The sequence below is a fragment of the Nicotiana sylvestris genome, chromosome 11 (assembly GCF_000393655.2).
Source record: "Nicotiana sylvestris chromosome 11, ASM39365v2, whole genome shotgun sequence".
In the NCBI taxonomy this organism is placed as follows: Eukaryota; Viridiplantae; Streptophyta; class Magnoliopsida; order Solanales; family Solanaceae; genus Nicotiana; species Nicotiana sylvestris.
In genome coordinates this window covers 148,626,301-148,651,328 of record NC_091067.1, presented here as the reverse complement: position 1 = coordinate 148,651,328, position 25,028 = coordinate 148,626,301, and the positions used below count along the sequence as shown (strand labels likewise).

The window sequence follows — 25,028 nt, the reverse complement described above, 5'->3', positions numbered from 1 at the left end:
TTGTAAAACATTAATGGAAGGATGCAGTTAATAAGGGCCCTTTTTTTTCAGACATCATCTTGGAAATGGAAGAAAATATCGTAGGAAAGCATAGTGCTACATCAAGATTTTAGAGTCTGAGTTGGCTGATTAATTATTTCTGTTCCCAAGTCATTATGAAAATCTTGGAAGCAGTGTCGTAGCCTTCTTTTGGTAAAAATGACACAAGTAACCACTCTAAAGTATTGTTATTTAGGAATTAACTAATGTATTCTAAATTTCAGTTTTTCAATTTAATTTTCGTACACAAACATCTTCAATTGTCTTAAATTAAGATTTTTAGTTCAACATTTCAAGACAAAATAAGTACTAGATAATCCCCAAATAGTAGTCCTAAGAATGGTGTTTATATCAGCCTCACATTTCTAATGGTCTATGAATCATAAGAGAAAATTGGTGACGGACATAGAACGTTATAGTAGTCAACGGGCTCTAATATCTTTTCAGAAGTCATTTGAATTGGAACTTATTTAACGCGAGCCTTTGGCATATATGAATATTCGCTCGACATATAAGGTCATAAAACCATTTTGACAAATTAGAATGACTAAACCATTTTTAGTAACCAATTGTTACTAATGCAATAACACCAAACAATATGTAAATGGTAAAATATTTCTCAATTTAAACAAATCCCTTCCTGCCAACACAAATTATAAGACCGACAGATATTGTGGTAGAGATAAGCTGAAACCTAGGGACGGTTAACAACTTTCTAAGCTACTAACGAAAGGTTAAAAAAATCCACATACTGAAACAGACAATAAAAGATGTTCCTCGAGGTTTTTTCGAGTCTAAATTCATGCTATTCGTCAGAAATTACAGACCTTCGTTGAGAAATTGGAAGAACCCATCTGATTAACTAATTTCAAAACATGCCAAAAAGCCACAACCGTGCCAGTTTGAATAATGCAGATGTAACTTGATTCAAGTTACTTCCTACCCCTGCTAAGCCTCTGAAGGTGATAATTGATGCTACCCCATGGCTTTCTGTTTTTGCCACTCTGCAGAAATAGGTATATCACAATAAATCTTAATGTGAAAGGCAAGATAATAGGATTTTAACACATGCTTAATCAAGAAATAAATAATTTTTTATATAATAATATACAATGTATGTGGAAGCTTATTCATTAGCTTTTGTTAAGAACCATACTAAAGTAAAAGGAAAAAGCAATATTCACCACTCAACTAAAGAACAGGCATCCAATTACCTGAGCTTCCATGCAGGTACTCAAAAGTGATTTTTGCCTGCTACATTTCTCGTCCTTATTGTGATTTAAAGTCAAACAATTAAGAAATGTGACCATTTCTTTCGCGCAAGGTTTTTGGAGGCTTCCGAAGTTCCTTGGATTAATATATAAAGTCCCAGCTTTGCGGCCCATTCTTCCCCAGTTCTGCATAAATATAAAGAGGGCTGTGTTGGTCATGGTATTAGATTAAATCAAATCAGCAGTTATAGCAGTAGCAGCAAAATTAACAGGCAGAAAACTCATACATCATTACACTTCACTGTTTGAGACAAGCAGGATGAAAACATTCTTGATGGAACGGAGAAGAACTATTTCTATGTTGTTTTGCCATCTATATGATTCTCTACTATGAAGGCACCACAACTAAATGTACACAAGGAGGTCAATAAAAGGAGTCAGTAGTTATAAGTTATAACTATTACCATACATACATATTAGACAGAACAACTAAAAGTTACTAACAGAATACAAGGAAAAAAGAGCCTTGCGAAAAAAATACACAGTGAAAGTGAGTATTTCTATAAGCTGCAGGTTGCAAGCCTAGTCTTTTCCCTCATGGTAGCACAATCAAATAATAACTTTTTTATATAAGTAGCATATTCAAACTTCCTAGAGGCAGCAATTTGAGGGGGATGCTTAAAAGTTGATAGTTCCAAGAAGGAGATATATTGATACTTTTACTACGTTTTCCTACTCTACGAAGTTGGAAAAAAAGCTTTTATCCGAGTACTTTCTGTAACAGTTTTATCAGACAAAAGAATTTTGGAAGAAAAGCAACATATGTTTTTGACACAGAGTTCGGGAAATTATGTTTTGAACCTTGGTGACCTGATTCTGCCATTAGCTACTACTATTGACTCTTTGGGACCACAACTAATGCAACTATTGTCCCTCTTTCCCATATTTGCTTAACTTTTTTATACCTATATTACCTATTGTTTTAGCGCATTTCTGATGAGGGTCATTATGGTCTAGTGATCTATGCTTCAAGGGAAGGTTTCCCACCAATGAGCAGTAAGGTGTCCAATATCTCTGCAAGTTAATTTAGTTTGACTTTGACAAGAAAGATATAGATTAGAACGTTTCTTCCCATGGACTGTCACGGACTCACATCACAATTAAACTTACTTTCAACAACAACAACAAACCCAGTGTAATCCCACAATTTACTTTGTGAAGTAAATTTTATGCTTTGATTATAATAAAACCCTCACGGCACTAATAAGAGGTTTTCTCATGGTAAAAGCTATTGGGAGCCCGCACTCTGTCGCAATAAGTCGATCATGAAAATTTTTAGTGCCTAAGGTTTCACTTAGAAAAATTGTCTCAAAAGCTCAATTTCTTTCTGTGACTAAAAGTGATTTTGAAACTCTTCAAGCCTAGGTGGTTTCAATTCATTAAACACATCCAATGATAATATGTACTTTTTGACCCATAACACCTTGTTGGGAAGACTAAGAGCCCACCAAACACAAGGCTAACATTACGTTTATGACAAAGAGTAACCAAAGTAAGAGGCTAAGACAGTCCGCTCATCCCATCCATTTGCTTAGGGATGAGACCAAACTCTGTATCACGACTAAATATCAGCAACAAAGAAACAAAATTTACCTGTTGAAGTTAACCAACTAACTAGATCCAAGTCAGGAAGTAAAATCAATAAATGCAATCTATTAACATTAGATGGAAAATAGGAGGTAATTTCTCCCTGTTCCTATCTAGGTATAATAGGTGACAATTCACCAGGATAAGAAAATCAATAACCCCTCCTTTTGCGAGTAACGCAGAATAATGTATCATTTCAGTTTTTTTTCTTTCCGCGGGGATACTAGGCAATCGACCATCAAGTCATCAAAAACAACAATTACTACCTAACTGGCGCTTCAAGGTTTAAATTTGTGAAAGAGTTGGATTGAGCTGACAACCCAGATAAAGGTCAAATGATGTAAGGACGAGTTTGAACTCCATATTTGATTTGCGTGAGTCTCTAAAATATACAACTACAAGAGAAGATGGATGATACCAACTAAAAGCTAAAGAACCCCGAGTGCAACACCCAGAGTTTATCCTTTTCCTGTCTTCTTATGTTAACTTATTGCCTATTTGCAGACCTCAAATCCCACAAGGATCCTCAAACAAGTCTGGCACTACACAGCATAATCAAAGGACAACATTTACCCATTTCAGGCACTAATTAAACTTGAAAAACAGAAAACTATTCACGTCTCTTCATATCCCGAAAACATCAAATTCCTTTTGTTTTTTTTATTTCTGGCGAAAATCGTGAACCCCAAGCTTGTCTTCATCAGTGAATTGGCAAGGAAAGCTTGATTTATGGTTTTAATATTAGAATTAGCTTCAAGTATCAGCATAAACAATCATTTTGTTAAACCACCATGTATTGCCAGTTGTAACATGGATATGCAAAATAGGAAGGATATCCAATGTGCTACAAGCAGATTCATTAGACCAACATGATTCTTCTCTCTCTTTTTTTTTCCAATGATGGTGGTATCAGTCCAACTTGCGCGTACCTCGGCTATTCACCGGATACCTGCTACTGGCCCACCAACACAAGCACCGGGTAATTCTTCTCATCAAGGTTTAGACAGAATTTTTAGCTTCCGCTGAGATTGTAGACCAACAAGCTAAAGTATATTTGATGGTATCAATAAGCTGAAGTTATCATACTCCCACTTCTTCTTCCACATCTCTAACAACTAATTCACTACATAATTTCAGGGGTCATTTTTCAATTCAGAATCAATTTACACAATCAAACAAGATTAGCAAACTCCTGGATGTAGTATACACTATACAGTGCACCCTTTAAGAACTAATAATAATTGCTCCTTCAACAACAACAACAACAAAAAAAAAAATCCAATATAATCCCACAAGTGGGTTGTACGCAAACCTTACCCCTACCTTGTTTCCGATAGACCCCCGGATCAAGAAAAGATGAAAAGAAAGCAGTAGCAACAACAATTTAATTAAGAAAACAAACGTAATTAACAACATGTAGTCGTAGGTATTTACCAATAATAGAATACAAGGTTAAATACAAATCCTACTGGTACGGGAAAGACACACACACGACTGCCTACTAACCTTCTACCATAATTCTCGACATCAACACGTTCCTATCAATTGCTCCCTCCAAGGAAAAAGAAACTAATAATTGCTACTTATTAGTCACTTTTAATTAGAGATATTGATTAACAAGTAATCTAACAAACTAACCTTGATCTTATGGCCCGTGAGAAGAAAAAAAAACTGAAACCTGGAATTTTAATATAATTAGCAGGAAACCTTTTAAAAAAAATATATAATTAGCAGGAATGGAAAAATGACTTGATAATCGCGAAGTTCCACTAAAGTGATGCAAGAGCAAGACCCATAAAACAATGATAAAGGTTCCACCTTTTTATTGCATTAATTAATACACTGATTTTTCATACAAGCAATCAGCATGTAATGCCAGCTTAAATTTAAAACAATACGGGAAGAAAATTTGATTATAGAATCAGTTTAAATTGTACAAAAGAAAAGAATATTAGAATAGAAGACAGATTGGAGAGTTTCTTACGAGTGGAATTCGCCGGAGAAAGAGATCGGAACGATTTCGCCGACGGGAGAAGGAGATTCTAGAGAGTTCGCCGTCCAGGGAGAAATGCGACAACCTGACCCAAGACGAGATTCTTACGCAAATTAATGGGCCGAAAAATCTATTCAAATTTGGGTTTGTAGAATTAGCCCATACAGTTATTATTGGGGGCAAGTGCACGGATAGCAATTCCTAGCGATTCTATTTAGAGATTAACCAATACTTATTTTGTCATAAAATTTTAACTATAAATCTTAACTTCAGTACATTTTTTTCTTAAAAATTTGAACTGAAAATCTAAAATTCAAGATACATTGATTAATTCCTAAATAGCAATCCTTTAGAGTAGATACCTGATATCATTTTTACATATTATTACTGATCCAATCCGCCAGACAAGTTTGGGCTAGCGATTTGAAACTCATAGGGGCCTTCTATCAAGTCAACCCAAAAAAACCCGTAAAAATTACACGGGACGTCTTATTTGGTCGCCCCCATTTAATCTTTACCCATTTTTTTTAAAAGTTTTAACTTGTACCTATTTTTTAAACAATTTCCGCCCCCTTTCTCCCCCCTTTCTCCCCCTCCTCCTCCTCCTCCTCCTCCTCCTCCTCCTCCTTCTTCTTCTTCTTCTTCTTCTTCTGCTGCGATGAAACTTCAGTTCATGGAAATAATTGTCATAAGTATGTTTATCAGATTATTTAAAAATAAATTATAAATAACTTTCTAAAGTAAGTTATGAAGAAGATGATAGTAACTTGTTGGATTCAGCTTTGTACATTATCAATGCATTTTAACCTGTTGTGCTAAATCATTTATCTAGTTTTTTAAGTTGCTAATTCTACTTATGATAAATTTATTATCTGTACAAAAAATCAATTACATGATAGCATAAAACATGCTAAAGTTCAGCAAATATAGAACAAAACTTCAGCTTAAACATGTTGAAGTTCAGCAAATAGAGAACAAAACTTCAGCTACTAGAATGCTTAAGATCAGCAGTTACAAACAAAAACTTCAGTCAACACTAAGTTTACGTGAAAAACTTCAGCTAAAACATGCTTAAGTTCAGCAATTACAAATAAAAACTTCAGCCAACACTAAATTTATGTGAAAAACTTCAACTAAAACATGCTGAAGTTCAGCAATTACAAACAAAAACTTCAGCACACTTGGTTCAGCAATTTTTGCTACTTCAGGCCCGTCTACTAGAATGCTGAAGTTTGCGTGATTGTTTTTGCTACTTCAGGGCCGTATGCTGAAGTTAAGCGAAAAAGTGTGTATACTTGCAATTTTTTTTGCAAAACAAGTACAAATTAAAACGTGAGCCAAAAAGCGGATATAAATACAAATGACCGAAATAACTTTTCATATTGACAGAGGGTTATAGAAATGACGACACCAGATAGCCGCTTGTAGCACCTCTGTTTAAAACGTACTATAAGTAATATTGGAAATATTATTTGCAGCCAATTTTGGTAAACTTCAGACTAAACCCGATGTTATTGTTGCTTCTTATTCTTAGAATTTTGGGTCTAAATTTCAAAGTTCAAATTCTGACCAACGGATTTTAAGTTGGGCTCTACCAAATCCCAACTTTAGAACTCAAGTTTGAATTTGAACTCGTTTAAAACTTCAGACTCGCGGTCTGTAGTTAGGCTTTCACAAGATCAATTTTAGACCTGTCGCTCTAAATTTTAAACCGTCAAACCCACATGTCTTCTGTTGTTTATGAAGTGACTAAACTTAAAATCTTTTGTAAATTTTGACTATTCCTTAAATAGGGGTCCTGAAAAGGGCTATTTGTGCACTTTGCCCTAGAGAGTTATGACTAATTGCGTACGTTCCTAAAAAGGGCAATTTGTGCACTTTGCCCAAAAGAGTTATGCCTATTTCCCTAACCCTACCAGTAAATTAAAATTCAAACATTAATTCTTTTTTGTTATGAATAGTTTGTACATTAGATACTACTTTGGATACTACAATAGATGCTACATTGGATGCCCATATTGTGAATAACTTAAAGATTAAATTTCCTACTTTATGTCCATCATCTTCACTTTTTATGCCTATAAAAGGCCATGTAATTGCAATGGAAAAAGACACCAAAGCGAAAGAAGAAAACTCTTCTCCCTTCTTTCTATCTCTTCTTATTTACATTTTACTGCATTACTTTTATTTTATTACACGTTATCAGCACGAAGCTCTAATTTTATTCTTAATTCCCACTAAGTTGAGCCATATTTTATTAAGGTATGTATCATTATAATCATCTTATTTATGGCAGTACATATCATATGCTCACTGTTTGCAGATTACTTGTGCGCTTGAGCATCTTAAATAGTTTAAGTACATTGCAGTGATTAAATAACTATTTCCTTCCGTGCTCAACTCTTAGAGGACCTCAAAGTCATCAAACTAGCTATGCACTAATGTCATGGACTCCCTGGATCAAAACATATCTTTAAGGCATTTTGAAGAACTGTGAGAAATGAATTGACAAGCAATAATTTTTTAATTACTTTATATTTATTGGAACATATAAATAATGTTAGTCACGTTCAATTCTATTAACACATATATATCAATAATATAAAGTGAAATGAAACAAGTATGTAATTTCTACTTTATGGCAAGAATAAAATGAAATAGTAGATTGTTAACATGATATAGCTCTATTTTCATTTCTTTTACCTTAATCGTTTTGTTTTCATTAATTGTTTATTATTATAATTATTTCTCTAACTTATTCATCTTTTATGATAGTTTTCACTATGTCAAATTTATCAAAACTTGAATTTGTAGCACTTGACATCACCGGAAAGAACTATTTATTATGGGTTCTTGATGCTGAAATTCACCTTGACGCTAAAGGTCTTGGAAATACTATTATACAAGGAAATGAAGCATCAAATCAGGATAAAGCGAAGGCCATGATTTTCCTTCGTCATCATCTACATGAAGGGTTAAAAACTGAATATTTAACCGTAAAAGATCCACTTGAATTATGGATTAATTTGAAGGATCGATATGACCACCTAAAACTTACGGTATTACCGAAAGCTCGGTATGAGTGGATACATTTAAGGTTGCAAGACTTTAAAACCGTAAGTGAGTATAATTCTGCTATCTTTAAAGTAAGTTCTCTATTAAAATTATGTGGAGACACTATCACAGATGAGGACTTATTGGAAAAAATATTTTCTACTTTTCACGCTTCAAATGTGGTGCTACAACAACAATACCGTGAAAAAGGTTTTAAGAAATATTCTGACTTAATCACATGCCTACTTGTGGCTGAGCAAAATAATACTCTATTAATGAAAAATCATGAAGCTCGTCCCACCGGGTCAGCTCCATTTCCGGAAGTGAATGCTGTAGCAACATATGATAAGTTTGAAAGAAAACAAAATAATTGTCGTGGTCGTGGACATGGTCGTAAACGTGGACGTGGCAGGGGCGAAACAATTATCGTCATTATGGTGGAAATAAATTGGAGAACAATAAGGGTTCTCAAATTAATCATTCAAAAGGTAAAGCTAGTATGTGTCACCGATGTGGTATGAGAGGTCATTGGGCACGCATTTGTCGTACGCCAGAACATTTTGTCAAACTTTATCAAGCCTCCCTCAAGAAAAAAGAAAATAATGTGGAGGCACACTTGACCTTTCAAAATAATGATGATGAAGCAGGTCCCTCAAATAAATATGATTCTAAGGCACATCTTGCATATAAAGATGATGATTTTGAAGGCCTAACAAATATTACTCATTTAGAAGTTGGAGACTTCTTTGAGGATATTGACTGAAGAACTAATCATCTTACTGGGGAATGAAGCTATAAAAGTTGTTATTTTTATGTTTGCAACTAGTTTATTTTTCTTGAGTGTATTTTCCTAATGCATCATGTGTTGCTAGTTTCTACATTCCTAATGTATTTCTTAATTTTTTTTCCGCTTGTCTTTCATATTTCTTATGATGTATTATTTTTTTATGAAGAATATGAAAATTCCCCAGTCTTCAGTTGGACTCAAGATTAATAAAGATGATATATGTCTTCTGGATAGTGCTACAACACACACTATTTTAAAAGATAAGAGATATTTCTCTTATTTGGTAATGAAAGAAGCGAATGTTAATACAATATCCGGTAGTACAAGATTAATTGAAGGTTCTGGAAGAGCCAATTTATTACTACCAGGAGGAACAAATTTGGCTATTGATGAAGCACTATATTGTAGTAAATCTCAAAGAAACTTATTAAGTTTCAAAGATATTCGCCAAAATGGCTATCATATTGAGACTACAAATGATGAAAAGATTGAATATCTTTATATTACTACAATAATGTCCGGTAAGAAATATGTGCTTGAAATGTTACCTGCTCTTTCCTCCGGCTTATACTACACAAGTATTAGCAGGATTGAAATATATGCCATAGTAAACGAGAAGTTTACTAATCAAGATAATTTTATTATTTGGCATGACCGGTTGGGCCATCCTGGTTCTAATATGATGCATAAAATAATTGAGAATTCACATGGACATGCAATGAAGAATCAGAAGATTCTTCAATTTAAAGAATTCTCTTGTGCTGCATGTTCTCAAGGAAAATTAATTATTAGACCATCAACTATTAAAGTTAGGATGGAATCCCTTACATTTCTGGAACGTATACAGGGTGATATATGTGGGCCCATTCACCCTCCATGTGGACCATTCAAATATTACATGGTTTTGGTAGATGCATCTACAATATGGTTACATGTGTGCTTACTATCAACTCGCAATATGACATTTGCGAGATTGCTGACTCAAATAATAAAGCTAAGAGCACAATTTTCAGATTATGCAATTAAGACAATTTGTCTTGATAATGCTGGTGAGTTTACATCCCAAGCCTTTGATGATTATTGTATTTCAACTGGGATAACAATTGAGCATCCGGTTACTCATGTTCATACACAAAATGGTCTAGCAGAATCATTGATCAAACGCCCCCAATTAATTGCTAGACCAATGCTTATGAGAACAAAACTTCTCATTTCAGTATGGGGTCATGCTATTTTGCACGCAGCAGCACTTGTGCGGATAAGGCCCACAAGTTATCATAAAGTCTCCCCATTGCAATTGGCTTTTGGTCAAGAGCCAAATATTTCCCATCTTAGGATCTTTGGTTGTGCGATATATGTTCCAATTGCTCCACCACAACGCACAAAGATGGGTCCTCAAAGAAGGTTGGGGATATATGTTGGATATGAATCTCCTTCTATTATAAAATATCTAGAGCCGATGACTGGAGATTTATTTACGGCTAGATTTTCTGATTGCCATTTTGATGAATCAGTATATCCAACATTAGGGGGAGAAAATAAGCAGCTGAAAAAGAAGATAGATTGGAATGCATTGTCACTGTCTAATTTAGATCCTCGAACAAATCAATGTGAACAAGAGGTTCAAAAAATTATTCATTTACAAAATATTGCAAATCAATTGCCAGATGCATTCACTGACCTACCAAGGGTGACTAAGTCACATATTCCAGCTGCTAATGCTCCATTTCGAGTTGATATCCCGGCAGGACAATTAATTAAAGCAAATGAGTCTAAGCCATGCTTGAAACGTGGTAGACCAATCGGTTCTAAAGATAAAAATCCTCGAAGAAGAAAAGGAGCAAGTGATCAAAGTGAACATAACACAGAGGTAGTGGCTCAAGAAGAGCCCCAAGACGTAACAAATGATAAGACCTTAGGAGAGGTCCAGGTACCTGAAAATAATGAAAATGAAGAGATATCAATAAGTTATGTCTCAACCGGGAAAAGATGGAACCGAAATAATATTGTTATCGATAACATTTTTGCTTATAATGTTGCTGTTGAAATAATGCAACAAGATGAGGATCTTGAACCAAAATCTGTCAATGAATGTAGACAGAGAAATGATTGGCCAAAATGGAAAGACGCTATCCAGGCAGAGTTAACTTCACTTGGAAAACGTGAAGTCTTCGGACCCATAGTTCGAACACCTGAAGGCATAAAGCCAGTAGGGTATAAATGGATTTTTGTGCGAAAACGAAACGATAAAAATGAAGTCGTTAGATATAAAGCGCGACTTGTGGCGCAAGAGTTTTTCCAAAGGCCTGGAATTGATTATATGGAGACATATTCTCCTGTAGTGGATGCTATCACCTTCAAGTATCTCATAAATATGGCAGTGCAAGAAAAACTTGATATGCATCTAATGGATGTTGTTACAGCCTATTTGTATGGATCATTAGACAACAAAATTTTTATGAAAGTACCTGAGGGATTTAAAGTGCCAGAAGCATATAAAAGTTTTCGAGAAACTTGTTCAATAAAGCTTCAAAAATCTTTATACGGATTGAAACAATCAGGTCGTATGTGGTACAATCGCCTGAGTGAATACCTGTTGAAAGAAGGGTACAAGAATAATCCTATTTGTCCTTGTGTCTTTATAAAAAGGTTTGGATCTGAATTTGTTATAATCACCGTGTATGTTGATGATTTAAATATCATTGGAACTCCTGGGGAGCTTCCAAAAACAGTAGACTGTTTGAAGAAAGAATTTGAAATGAAAGATCTTGGAAAGACAAAATTTTGTCTTGGTCTACAAATTGAGTATATGAAAGATGGAATATTTGTCCATCAATCAACATACACCGAAAAGATTTTAAAGCGATTCTATATGGATAAAGCACATCCATTGAGTACCCCGATGGTTGTGAGATCACTTGATATAAAGAAAGATCCATTCCGACCTCATGAAAATGATGAAGAGCTTCTTGGTGCCGAAGTACCATATCTTAGTGCAATTGGGGCATTAATGTATCTTGCCAATAATTTTCGACCAGATATAGCTTTCTCAGTAAGCTTATTGGCAAGATTTAGTACTTTGCCAACATAAAGACACTGGAATGGTATTAAACATATATTCAGATACCTCCAAGGGACCATTGATATGAGTTTATTTTATTCAAATGAATCCAAGTCATCATTGATTGGTTATGCAGAAGCAGGATATTTGTCTGATCCACACAAAGGTCGATCTCAGACAGGCTATTTATTTATAAGTGGAGGTACAACCATATCATGGCGTTCGACAAAACAAACTATGGTTGCTACTTCTTCAAATCATGCAGAGATAATAGCCATTCACGAAGCAAGTCGATAATGCGTTTGGTTAAGATCTATAACTCAACACATTCAGCAAACATGTGGTCTTTCTTCGAAAGAGAATATTCCAAATATATTGTATGAAGACAATGCTGCATGCATAGCTCAATTGAAAGGAGGATATATCAAAGGAGATAGAACAAAACACATTTCATCGAAATTCTTTTTCACTCATGATCTTCGGAAGAATGGCGAAATAGATGTACAACAAGTTCGTTGAAGTGATAATTTGGCTGATCTGTTCACTAAGGCGTTACCAACCTCAATATTTGAAAAGCTGATATATAAGATTGGAATGTGTCGTCTTCGAGACATTAAGTGATTTTTCATAAGGGGGAGTAACTACACGCTGCACTCTTTTCCTTAACCAAGGTTTTGTCCCACTGGGTTTTCCTGGTAAGGTTTTTAATGAGGCAACAAGCAATGCATATTATAAATAACTATGTACATCCCAATATTTTTTAGTAAGTTTTTAATGAGGCACATTATCTTACATGGACATCCAAGGGGGAGTGTTATGAATAGTTTGTACATTGGATACTACTTTGGATACTGCATTGTATGCTACATTGGATGCTCATGTTGTGAATAACTTAAAGATTAAATTTTCTACCTTATGTCAATCATCTTTACTTTTTATGTCTATAAAAGGCCATGTAATTACAATGGAAAAAGACACCAAAGTGAAAGAAGAAAACTCTTCTCCCTTCTTTCTGTCTCTTCTTATTTATATTTTACTGCATTACTTTTATTTTATTACATTTTTCTCTTTTTGTTACCAACAAGTAAATGTTTTTGGGAAAAGAAGGACGTAAACTTGAATCCTGCACTTAGCTTAAGGTCAGCTATTATTTTTTTCATAACATACAAGTTAATCTGACATGGCCAAATAAAAGTTAGTTTAAAAATTTGTTAAGTTGGGTACCATTAAGTTTTACTTTTAGGAAGTACTATATCGTGGCGCTTTGAATTGAAATGTTTGAACTTATCGGCAAATTTCAAAGATTCAATAATATTTCTGTAAATCACTTTACTCTAATGCATTAAGTACTTCAAATGTCCAAAGGATGACATGGCCGCATTTACATTTAAACTTGAGAAAAATAATATCCCAAATGACTCTACGCAAAAGGGATATTGAGAACATAGCAATATTACAAGGTACTGTAGATACAATATTTACAAACTTGAACCCAAAAGCTTGCTGGGAGAGCCCAAGGCCATGCTCCGCATCGGTCGCTCGACTCATGAGCACGAAGGACGGTGAGTGACTCTAATACCGTTAGTATTAAGGTGGAAGAACCTTAGGTTATATAAGCTCCATATCGATACTTTGCAATACCGATATAGGTCTTTTAAGTCTCATACCTTCTAATAAACCATAATATTTTCTTTTTAACTTTTCTTAAAAAGATATCCATCTTTCCAATTTGCACGGAGTGATGCAACTTGAACGCTTTTCGGCTAATGAATCTTTTGGAAGCCAAATGCCGTCAAAGTTGATGTCTTACCTTTTTATCTTTAATACAGTACATACATATATTCGTTTGAGGTGGCGTGGGGAAAGGATTCTTCTAGTTTTGGCACAAATATTCCACAACTTCAATTATTACATCCACTTACAAGCAATCCCATTTGTTTACACTTGAATTAGATAAACCATAAATCATGTGACGAAGACTTTTAAAGGGGAATTAAGAAAGATTGGTGTACAAAATATTTCGTGTTTACGCAAAAATTGGAAAATAATCGTACTCCAAGGGGTTTGATGTAGACAATTTACCCTAATACAATAATTATTTTTATGACTCGAACCTATAACCTATAACTGACACGAAGTTAATTTTATCATTGTTCAAGGCTCCCTGCAACTCGTGGAAGTAAATGTTTGAAGGAAAAAAAAACAGTGGTACTTCCTTTGCTGTCTCGTTGGATTTTTTTTATGTTAATAGCAAGAACCTAGTCACCACAAATTCCCCTTATACCACGCAATCTATACTTTAAAGCCAAGTTTTGTCAAAAGTGGCAAGAAATTTAACGCCACTCTTCAATTCAAAGCAAGCTGTAAATTCTTATTTTCCCATAAGTAATGCTAGACTTATTCAAATTCTAACCCACTTCCAACTGGCAAGCATTAATTTGTATTTAGTCCTACCTCCTTTTTCCTACAATTATCTTCGCATTTCAAAAACAGAATCAAGAATTTCACACTAAAGCTGAGCACTGTTTTAAAAGGAATTTTTGGGACTCTCGTCGGGGTTCGCCCCGGGTGAGACACTATCAAAACGTCTTGAGACTCATGTGTGAGACTTAGTTCTTTGAGGCTTACGCCTCCAAGCACACGGCGATGCGCCCTAAACACGCCTAGCTCCCAACGGTCGGGACTCCCCAACAATTCCTATACCAATCATGTGTTGAATTCACTAATTTGCACTATTAACTCTCAAAATTCTTTAATAAATGAATGATTAAAGTTCTTTTTATCTATAAAAATATGAAATTGTGAATAACTCAAATAATGAACATATTATTGGATATTTACTAATTGAGAACATGAGGGTCAGAGGTGTATCTAAGTCTTAGGGTATGGGTTCACGTGAACCCATACTCCTTTCCCTAAACCATGTATAATAATGTTATATTTCTTGAGAATTACTTAATTATACTTGTGTGAACTCATACTCAAAAACTCCTATGGTGCAATAATCATTGGGTGCACCTCTACGAGTGAAATTGGTGTTTCAAATCCCACTCCGGACGGTCTTATTTTCGGCACCGAGTATAGATATATATCTACCATGTAGTGGGTACATGGTAGATACTAAAGTTAAACTCGTCAAATATAAATTCTAAATTCGCATCTTCACAATAGTGCACACATCCTCTTGAAATCCTGGATCCGCCTCTGGTGAGGGTGAATATCATTTGAATATTTTTTCTAAAAATAGATAACTAAAATGTATATCTTTACTTGATAGATCTTCATATCTTAGTTCTATGTCTCTCAAAATTATCATATATTTTTTATTTTACTAATTAATTTTTTTTTATATTTACTCATGAATGAGTAATATTTTAAATTACAGTATTAAAAAATTTATTGTGTATTTACTTTTAAAGAGGTAAAATATGCAATTTGATAATATTTTTTAAGAAATTATAATTTTTAATTGTTTGAAAGTTAAGAGGTTGGAGTTAATTTATATTTCATAGTAACTTTAACAATATTGTATTATTTATACTTGTAAAATATGCTAAACATTTTATTTTATATGAGTTTCTTTAATTCTTTTTAGTTTTCTTGAACTTTTAATGCATTTTTTATGTTTTATTGTATTATAATGCTATATTATTAATTCATAAATTTAAAAAATTAAAGATCTGTGGGGCTTACGCCCCATGTCTCGAAGCTTTCGCCTCGCCCCATATTAAGTAAAACGCCACGCCTCATGCCCTCTCCTTTAAAAACACTGATGCTGAGTAATATTATTAACAAATGCAACAACTGTAAGTACACAAATATTTCGTGGAATTAACTGAGATGCGTGTGTTTACCTTTAAAACGGATAACAATTAAATTTGTACTTGGTTTTAAGGATATATGGATTGATTCAACACAAATAATCAGGAATATTAGATAAATGAGTTAAAGACAAAATGAATAATCAACCAAATGTGATACTACGACCCAAGTCGAACTTAGGAGAACAATGGTTTTGCCCTCGATCAGACCTTTAGTTCGAAGCCAATTGTGAATGAAGAACAAACAGTGAAGTAAGAACTTTACAATAGTTAGGAAGCAGAAAAATAACTTTGTATTGCCTTGGTTTGCGTGTTACAATGCGTGTTATCAAAGAAAACTTTTTTCTTTACGTAGTAGGAGAGTTTCATCCCTAGTATAAGTTTAAAAAGATAAAAATCCTCCTTTCTTGTTAATTACTTTATCACGCCCGATGATGAGCTTAGAGCTCGTTTTGGCCTACACATAACAGGTCTTAGAGCTTGTTTTGGCCTGGGGAGCGTTACTTTATCACGCCCGATGATGAGCACATCATTCACGTTTCATGGGTCTCGGTACGAAAGGCTCCCAGTCGTGATTTCTATCTTGTGTGTCCGGGCCCTTCTTCCATCCTTGTCTCCGAGAAATCGGGATATGCATTGTCCTAGATTTTAACCATATACAGCATGCATGCCAGCCCAAGCACAATGTAATTATTTAAAAAAAATAAGTGCAGCTGCTCCTTAATTTCTCTGCCGTGATGGAGACAGTAACGGACATAGTATCGACAGTGACTGTGGACAGCTTATATTAGCTTTGCCTCGACTTATTTACAAATATATTGGACAAAATTTTGAAAAGTATATATCGGAGGTAACAAAATAAATCTATTTTTTAATTATCCGTTAAATTCGCCCAAACTTAAACAAATTAAGTGATGACACGTTTATTTGCTTGACTCATGTATGGATTCAAATTTGACGGACCACGACCAATGACGAGTACAACAAACGATAGGGTCTTTTTAAGTCGGCATCCCGAGGGAGACGACCTTAAGGCAAAGAAGAAATTGTACGATCCTTGTAAATAGTGTAAGCCCATTAGAGAACATCAGGAATATTCCGTCGAATATTCCTTGTACTTTGTCTTTTACAATTTAGAAGAGTTTCTCTCTTAGTATAAAAGTGTCACGACCCAAAATCCACTAAGGGTCGTGATGACGCTGGACACCACTGTAACAGGCAAGCCAACCATAAATACTCAATTAAGTTCAAATGTTTAGCTTTTGTTGAAATTATTTTCTTTATACATTAAATAATAAATAATAAAATTTACCGAAATAACCATGAAGTCTTTAACAAACTTAATACTGAATAATCCAAAAACCATCCCAGAATCCGGTATCACAAGTGCATGAGCTATCTCTAGGAAACAATATAATACAACAGTTGTCCGAAATACAAATTGGACCAAAAGTAAGTACAGTAATCTGAAAGAGACTCTGCTGGCTGCGGGTCATCACGAGAAGTGCATATCACCTAAGTCTCCGTATCAACCATGCTGATACGCCCACTAGGCCAAGATCCATGTGCAACAAAAATGCACAGCAAGTGTAGTATGAGTACGAAAATAACGTGTACCCAATGAGTATCCCGTCTAATCTCGAAGAAGTAGAGACGAGAGGTCGACTTCGACACTTACTAGTGGTCCAATGATAATATATTATTGATGCGAGTAATCGTGGATTTATTAAGAAAGACAGTAATTTCAAATAAGTCACGAACAAGTAAAAGTTTCTTTTTATATTAAAAATCTCCGGATTCATAATCTATTAATTTTCAATTATATCAAGCCAGTGGGGGCAAATATCAATATCACCAAATCTCAAGGCAAGCAATACAAGCATGCGCAAATCATGCCGAGGTCGTACAACCCGATCCAACAATATTTAAACTGTGCACTGCCGAGGGTCGAACGATACGAACTATAGATGCATCTATTTAATATGCCGAGACGTTCGGCCCGTTCCAGAATTTAAACACGCACAAACAATCAATCAAGAAGTCATCAGGAAACAATTACCCAAAGAAAACCAATTCTCTTTTAACAATTTAGAAAAAATGAAGTTTAATTCATTTTAGAAATCCATTTACCAATTCGATAGGATTTAAGCAATCAACTGTCAATAAGGTTACAAATATTCCAAGTATAGCATGCTTTTGGGTCCTAGACTACCCGAACAATAGCATAATAGTAGCTACGCACAGACTCTCGTCACCTCGTGCGTACGTAGCCCCCACAAACAGGAGCACATAACCAATTATTTCACCTATGGGGACAATTCCCTCTTACAAGGTTAGAAAGGAGACTCACCTCGCTCCGAAGATCCATAATCGGCATTCCTCGTCCTTCCGAAGACTCGAATCGATGTACAAAGCTCCAAAGCTAGCCAATAATAATACAAATCCATAAATATACGATAAACTACTCATATTAATCCAATTTATAACAATTTCTAACCCCGATCGAAAAGTTGATAAAATTGCCCTCGGGCCTACATGCCCGGATTCCTAAATTTTTTGAAGACAAAGTTTACCCATGAGCTCACGAACTCAACTATATGATTTCCTCTTAATTTCATACCCAAAGTCGTGGTTAAAAATTCAAGAATATCAATTTTCTAGGTTTTCCCTCAAACCCCAAGTTTCTACCAATTTCTATGTCCAAATCCATATGTAATCATGTATTTAACTAAAAACGAGCATAAATTACTTACCCCATGCTTGGTGGTGAAAATGGCACCTCAAAGTTGCTCCAAAATCGGCTCAAATGGAAGAAATAGGGTTGAAATGAACCCAACCCCCATTTTAAAAGAACTCATTGCCTCCAGCATTTTCGCACCTGCGGTCTCCTGACCGCTTCTGTGGTTCCGCAGGTGCGAGCCCAATTACCGCTTCTGCGGTCCGGGGCTCCCCAGCCCATTCCGCTTCTGCGCGCTCTCTACCGCAGATGCGGCCAAACAACTGCATCTGCGGTCCCAACTCTCTTCCGCCAATACTGCATCTGCGACCATAGGGCCACTTCTGCGGCTCCGCACCTGTGGCCCTAGTTTCGCAGGTGCGGTTATATCAGCAACTAACAACTTCAGCGTTGATCAAAATTTCATTTTCGATCCGTTAACCATCCGGAATACACCCAAGGCCCCCGGGACCCCAACCAATTATGCCAACTAGTCCCAAAAAACTTTACGGACTTGCTCGAGGCCTCAAATCATATCGAACAACGCTGAAATCATGAATCGACCTCCAATCCAAGCTTTATGAACTTCAAAGTTTCAAACTTCTAGTTTCGATGCTTAAACCTGTCAAATCACGTCCGATTGACTTCAAATTTTGCACACAAGTCATATTCAACATTACGGACCTACTCCAACTTTCGGAATTGGATTCCGACCCCGATATCAAAAACTCCACTTCCGGTCAAACTTCTCAAAAACCTTCATATTTCTATCTTTAGCCAAATGACTCCAAAATGACTACGGACCTCCGAATTCACTTCTGATCGCACTCCCAACTCCAAAATCACCATACGGAGCTACTCCCAGACTCGGAATCCTAAACGGACATCGATTACACTGAAATGCACTTCAACCCAAATTTATGAAATTTCTTCCAAAATAGGCGCAAATCGCTCCCGGGTCATCTAAAACCCGATATGGACATACGCCCAAATCCGAAATCATCATACAAACCTGCTGGAACCTTCAAATCCTGATTCCGAGGTCGTTTACTCAAAAATCTAATCTTAGCTAATTCTTTCAACTTAAAGCTTCCGAATTGAGAATTCTCTTTCCAAATCAACTCCGAACTTCCCGGAAATCAATTCCGACCGTGCGCACAAGTCATAATACCTAAAGTGAAGTTGCTCATGGCCTCAAACTGCTGAACAACGCACTAGAGCTCAAAACGACCGGTTGGGTCGTTAAATTCTCTCCCACTTAAACATACGTTCGTCCTCGAACGTGCTACGAACTACGATGGCGTTGCCCGAAATCACTGTTTAATACCTCGAGCACCTACTCGTGCTACCACAACTCAGCTGGGCACCCTAGCTCGATCAATCCGAAGATACCTTTTTTTCTACTTAGGCAAATAAGCCTTAGCGCCCAATTCCAACATCCGGAATTCTCTGCCAGGCTTGTTTCCAACATACGCTCACCGTATCAATCACCGCTCGATGTACGAGAATATGACTGCATACCTTTGCTGGATTCACACCTTGCACCGCTTTATTCACAGAACCACAATAACATTTTCTAAGCATAATAGTCGAAATTCCACAAACCTGATGCCCCCATTGCACCTCATGACCTACATAGGTCTTGCTCTAACTCTTACAATACCGCCACGATGGAAGAGATGTGTAGAAATTCATAACCAACTACCGAATCAACAAATCATTAGGCCTATACTCCTGAAAAGAACCATCACCTTATTCTGAACCAAATAATGGTCTTAGCTTCTTAATATACTTCATGTAGGCAGATTGCACTGATCCTAAATCCAATGATCTCATCTCACCCAGTACAAACTACTCAGGCAATAAGCCACCCCGGACATGATCCAAAGCCTCATATGATGCCGCAATGTGCAGATAGGCTACCAATTTGAACGTGATACAAAGGAAAACGAACTTTGGAAGGAACTACTCAACTCACGCACTAATATGAACTTTCCTTAGAAAAATGGGAAACAAAGCATACAAAAATAACATATAGAAAACTGTACTCAACATTACACTGTTGCGGCTCGCAACTCGATCCAAACAACATACCCATGGCGGCATGCCACCCGATCTACACATAAAATGCACAAAGGAGTTACACACCGAGCCAGATTGCTCATTACAACAAAATACCGAATATCGGTCACAAGCACACTAAGTGCATAATACCATCCCTGGGGAGACATATAGCGCCATAGGCTACAAAACTCAAGCACAACCAAGGTGCGATATACGACCTGAATCTCGAGAGCCATCTTGCTCATATAATATCATCTCTACACAGAACCTCAACACATAAGAAATTCACCAAGCTGTTTCACGACTCACATGGCGCAATACATCATTACATGAAATAGCTGACGACGAAATAACACCCTATGTCTGAATACTCCGCCATAAGGAGCGCTATGCTGGAATGAACATATTTGGTCTGATATAAGGCCCGTATTCACATTTAAATTCATCCACAAACCTCAAGCTGATTCTAATCACACTGAACTTGGCTAATAACCTTTCAAAGGTCCATAATAACTCCCCTTTTTCTCATAACACCCGTGAACTACCATCATGACCAGAGTAATCCTCCACAGTCCACAACCCAATAAATCGAGTGCCCTCCAGGCATCCATTCTCAAATTAATGATATCACCACAATATTCATACTTGGTTTAATTCTTTAATCAATCAAGTGACTACATGCCACATACAACCTTCCCGTGGGACACGCTTCCACAACCTTCCATAGCAAATAACAAGTCTATACATCCAAACCACCAGCCGCACCAATGCTGAAAAGCAATTAAGAATCCTTAACCAGGATGCAAAGCCTTTTTTATAAAACACCGATCTCAAGTGATGTTGAAGACAATGCCAGCTTACTCTAAACATTCAAATCTCTTTTCTGCTTTTCCGAGATCGTGACATCCTTGTCAACACAGAATGGCAACCTTAATCCTCACTTTCAAATTCTATACCGCTCACTGCACCTAACAAGCCAATATGCGATAGTACAAGAATTTCATCATAACTCCTGAACCACTATTAGGCTAAACGCTTCATCACATAGAACTTTTACTTAACTCATTCCAAGAGAACCATAGCTATACGCAAATGAATTCTCATAACCGTAGAACATTCAAATCCTCAAGTAGTGGTCTAAACCACCATAGCCCTCCCGGGATCCACCTACACATAACAGGTCATTACATTAGAATACTTCTGAACATCAATTACGGCGGCCGACAAGCCTCACACATACCGTCACAAATCACTTGTATAACTTGATTACGCTGAAGGAACTGATCGCTACCACCAGTATGCCAATTCAACTATGGCTAACCAATCTATGTCCGTCCAATTTATCCTTGATTGCCTTTGAAATAATAATAACACCATTCAACACATAGCTCACTCCATCCGTACCCATCCCGAGTGACCTTGAATCACGAGACCATGCTGTCTCAAATTCCGCAAACTATTTCATACCTCCCTTGTGCGCATATTCGCATCCTCAACTGGTACGCCCATTCTGATAATCTCTCTATGAATCCGGAGTCCTTTCTCATTTTCCTCCCAAATGCAACATTGCAAGTCAAAACATCATAGAACATTCTGGGCCTCTTCTCGTAAGCGACTATAAAAGCTTGATTCTTAACCATACTTGTAGGATCGAAATCATTAGGCACCACTCTTTAACTTTGAATTCGCTAGGATTGTTGTTGAGAGCCACCCACTCTAACTTGGACCCGAATATAATCAACTCCATGAATCTTCTAGAACATGGATACCCTCTCGACGAAGCACCCGGCAAAATCACTTCCCTTGAAACCCGCATCTAAACAAGTCATAAATCCTGAATCTTTTTCCAAGTCTGAACATGAGCCAACAAGGCCTACCATAGCACACCTTTAATAATCCCTTTGCTGAAATTACCACTTATGTTACTTTCCCGTAGCTGAGATAACCCATCAATATGCTACTAACCAGAAACCTCGTAAGTAGTTAAGCATGCAACCCAATCATAGGCGGTGGGACTCTCCACTTAGGTCGAAGCCACTATTACATAACTCTGGAATTCACCAGGATTCTTTATCTCTTATTGACATAACCTTGCACAATCAACCGCCAAAATTCTCGGAATCTTCCTGTAAAACCCCTTTTATACTCTGAATCATCAACCTTCACATATTCGACCTCTTACCGGAATGGCCAGTAAAATCCTCCGCAGAAACTTCGTCAACCACGCGACCGCTAACCTGCTCACAAGGAATAACCCACCTATGGAAATCACTTTCCGACATCTCCTAATGCTGTTGCACGGGGTACAATCACTACGACATCAATAACCCATCCTGAGTCCGAGCTCACTCTCTAGCTGTACAAGTCCATTCACCCCTCATGGATATCGCTTAAATATGCGGCAACATCCTTCTAATTCAAAGTTATGTTGTATCCTTCTTCATTTACAGCAGCTCCTTCCCGTTATATCAAATCTCCTGCCACATAATAGCCCATACTTCAAATTACATCCGTATACCCCAATCACCAATCACTAAAATTCCCAAATCATTCCAAACTCTCCTTAAGGTGTGTAGTCATCCTACCACAAAGCCCATACGCAGCTCTGCCACTCTCCCACTTTGGCGGAACTCACCCCTTTAATCGACTACTCAACCTTTGCTTCTTATAATCGGCCTTCTAGAAATTTTAACCACCGCCCGACACTCCCCACATGTCCTTTCTCATCATTCGCTGCTCAGTTGTTGCCTTAAATAAAATCTATCTTCGCAGCACTTGAGCCCTCAAATCGCTACTAACCTTAAACTTTTCCGAAGAAAGTCTTTCTCGAGCCGTCAACATTAGAAACACTGATTCAATCCTGAACCACCGTACCCCGCGATCTCTGACAGTCGTTTCTCCCATATTATTTCATAATATATTACCCCAAAGGCGAATTGTAGAAGATCATAACACCGGCGAACCTAGTACATTCAATAAGGACAACGACACCTCATCATAGAAGAAAACTCCACCACGCTCGCAAATACCAAGTCTTGTTACTTCATCAACCCAAATCAGAAAGTTCTTAGTCTGATTGCCTTTCCCCTGCCGGGAATAAAATACCGAATCTCTAGAGCGTGCACTGAGTAAACCTCCCTTCAAGTCATTCACTGCCCTGACACGTAGGCAAACATCCTACCATCATATCAATACTGCAGAACAATAGTTCATAAGCATCATGGCAACTTGTGCCTAGCCTCAGAGCTCTCAAAAGTACCGCTACGAGCCGAGACAATAGAATATCCTTCAACAATGCGACAATAATAGCCCAACCAACTATACCGGGAGAAACATCCCGCACCACATCTGTGGTATCATTACAATTCGTCAATTCTCGATTTATAACAAATGGTTCGCGTCGCGTAAGATTGAGTAGGAAGGAAGTAAAGGCATAAGCCTCAAGGGAATCGAATTGCATGATGAGGAAATCAAGAAGGGAAGTGCTCCTAACAGCCCTGTAGCCTCCCGAAGATAAGTACAGACGTCTCCGTACCGATCCGCGAGACTCTACTAGACTTGCTCATGACTCGTGAGACATACATGAACCTAGTGCTCTGATACCATGTTGTCACGACCCAAAATCCACTAAGGGTCGTGATGGCGCCGGACACCGCTGTCAGGCAAGCCAACCATAAATACTTAATTAAGTTCCAATTTTTAGCATTTGTTGAAATCATTTTCTTTATACTTTAAATAATAAATAATGAAATTTACCGAAATAACCATGAAGTATTTAACAAACTTAATACTGAATAATCCAAAAACCATCCCAGAACCCGGTGTCAAAAGTGCATGAGCTATCTCTAAGAAACAATATAATACAGCAGCTGTCCGAAATACAAATTAGACCAAAAGTAAGTACAGTAATCTGAAAGAGACTCTGCTGGCTGCGGGTTGTCTCAAGAAGTGCAGATCACCTAAGTCTCTGTATCAACCATGCTGCTACGCCCACTAGGCCACTAGAGATGCATGTGCATGTGCAACAAAAATGCACAGCAAGTGTAGTATGAGTACGAAAACAACGTGTACCCAATGAGTATCCCGTCTAATCTCGAAGAACTAGAGATGAGAGGTCGACTTTGACACTTACTAGTAGTCCAATGATAATATATTATTGATGCGAGTAATCATGGATTTATTAAGAATGACAGTAATTTTAAATAAGTCACGAACAAGTAAAAGTTTCTTTTTATACCAAAAATCTCCGGATTCATAATCTATTAATTTTCAATTATCTCAAGCCAGGGAGGGCAAATATCAATATCACCAAATCTCAAGGAAAGCAATATAAGCATGCGCAAATCATGCCGAGGTCGTACGGCCCGGTCCAACAATATTTAAACTGTGCACTGTCGAGGATCGAACGATACGAACCATAGATGCATCTATTTAATCTACCGAGATGTTCGGCCCGTTTCATAATTTAAACACGCACAAACAATCAATCAAGAAGTCATCAGGAAATAATTACCCTAAGAAAAACCAATTCTTTTTTAACAATTTAGAAAAAATAAAGTTTAATTCTTTTTAGAAATCCATTTACCAATTCGATAGGATTTAAGCAATAAACTGTCAATAAGGTTACAGATATTC

The 25,028-nt window shown here is 36.7% G+C and overlaps 1 protein-coding gene across 1 annotated transcript; it reads right to left on the bottom strand.

Annotated features, from left to right (window-relative positions):
- Positions 1-638: 638 nt before the first annotated feature.
- Positions 639-4,967, bottom strand: LOC104227118 (uncharacterized). The gene is made up of 4 exons (XM_009779275.2): positions 4,882-4,967; positions 4,536-4,575; positions 1,254-1,436; positions 639-1,043 (listed from the first exon to the last, which is right to left on the bottom strand). Exons 3-4 carry the CDS (start codon positions 1,422-1,424, stop codon positions 972-974), a joined length of 243 nt encoding a protein of 80 aa, XP_009777577.1. The 5' UTR covers positions 1,425-1,436; positions 4,536-4,575; positions 4,882-4,967; the 3' UTR covers positions 639-971.
- Positions 4,968-25,028: the final 20,061 nt, after the last annotated feature.

Bases quoted from the DNA above. Each gene is read 5' to 3' on its own strand.
- LOC104227118 (XM_009779275.2), bottom strand. From the start codon at position 1,424: ATGGGCCGCAAAGCTGGGACTTTATATATTAATCCAAGGAACTTCGGA. The intron at 1,044-1,253 runs GTAATTGGATGC...CTATTTCTGCAG, and splicing joins GTACCTGCATGGAAGCTCAG to AGTGGCAAAAACAGAAAGCC.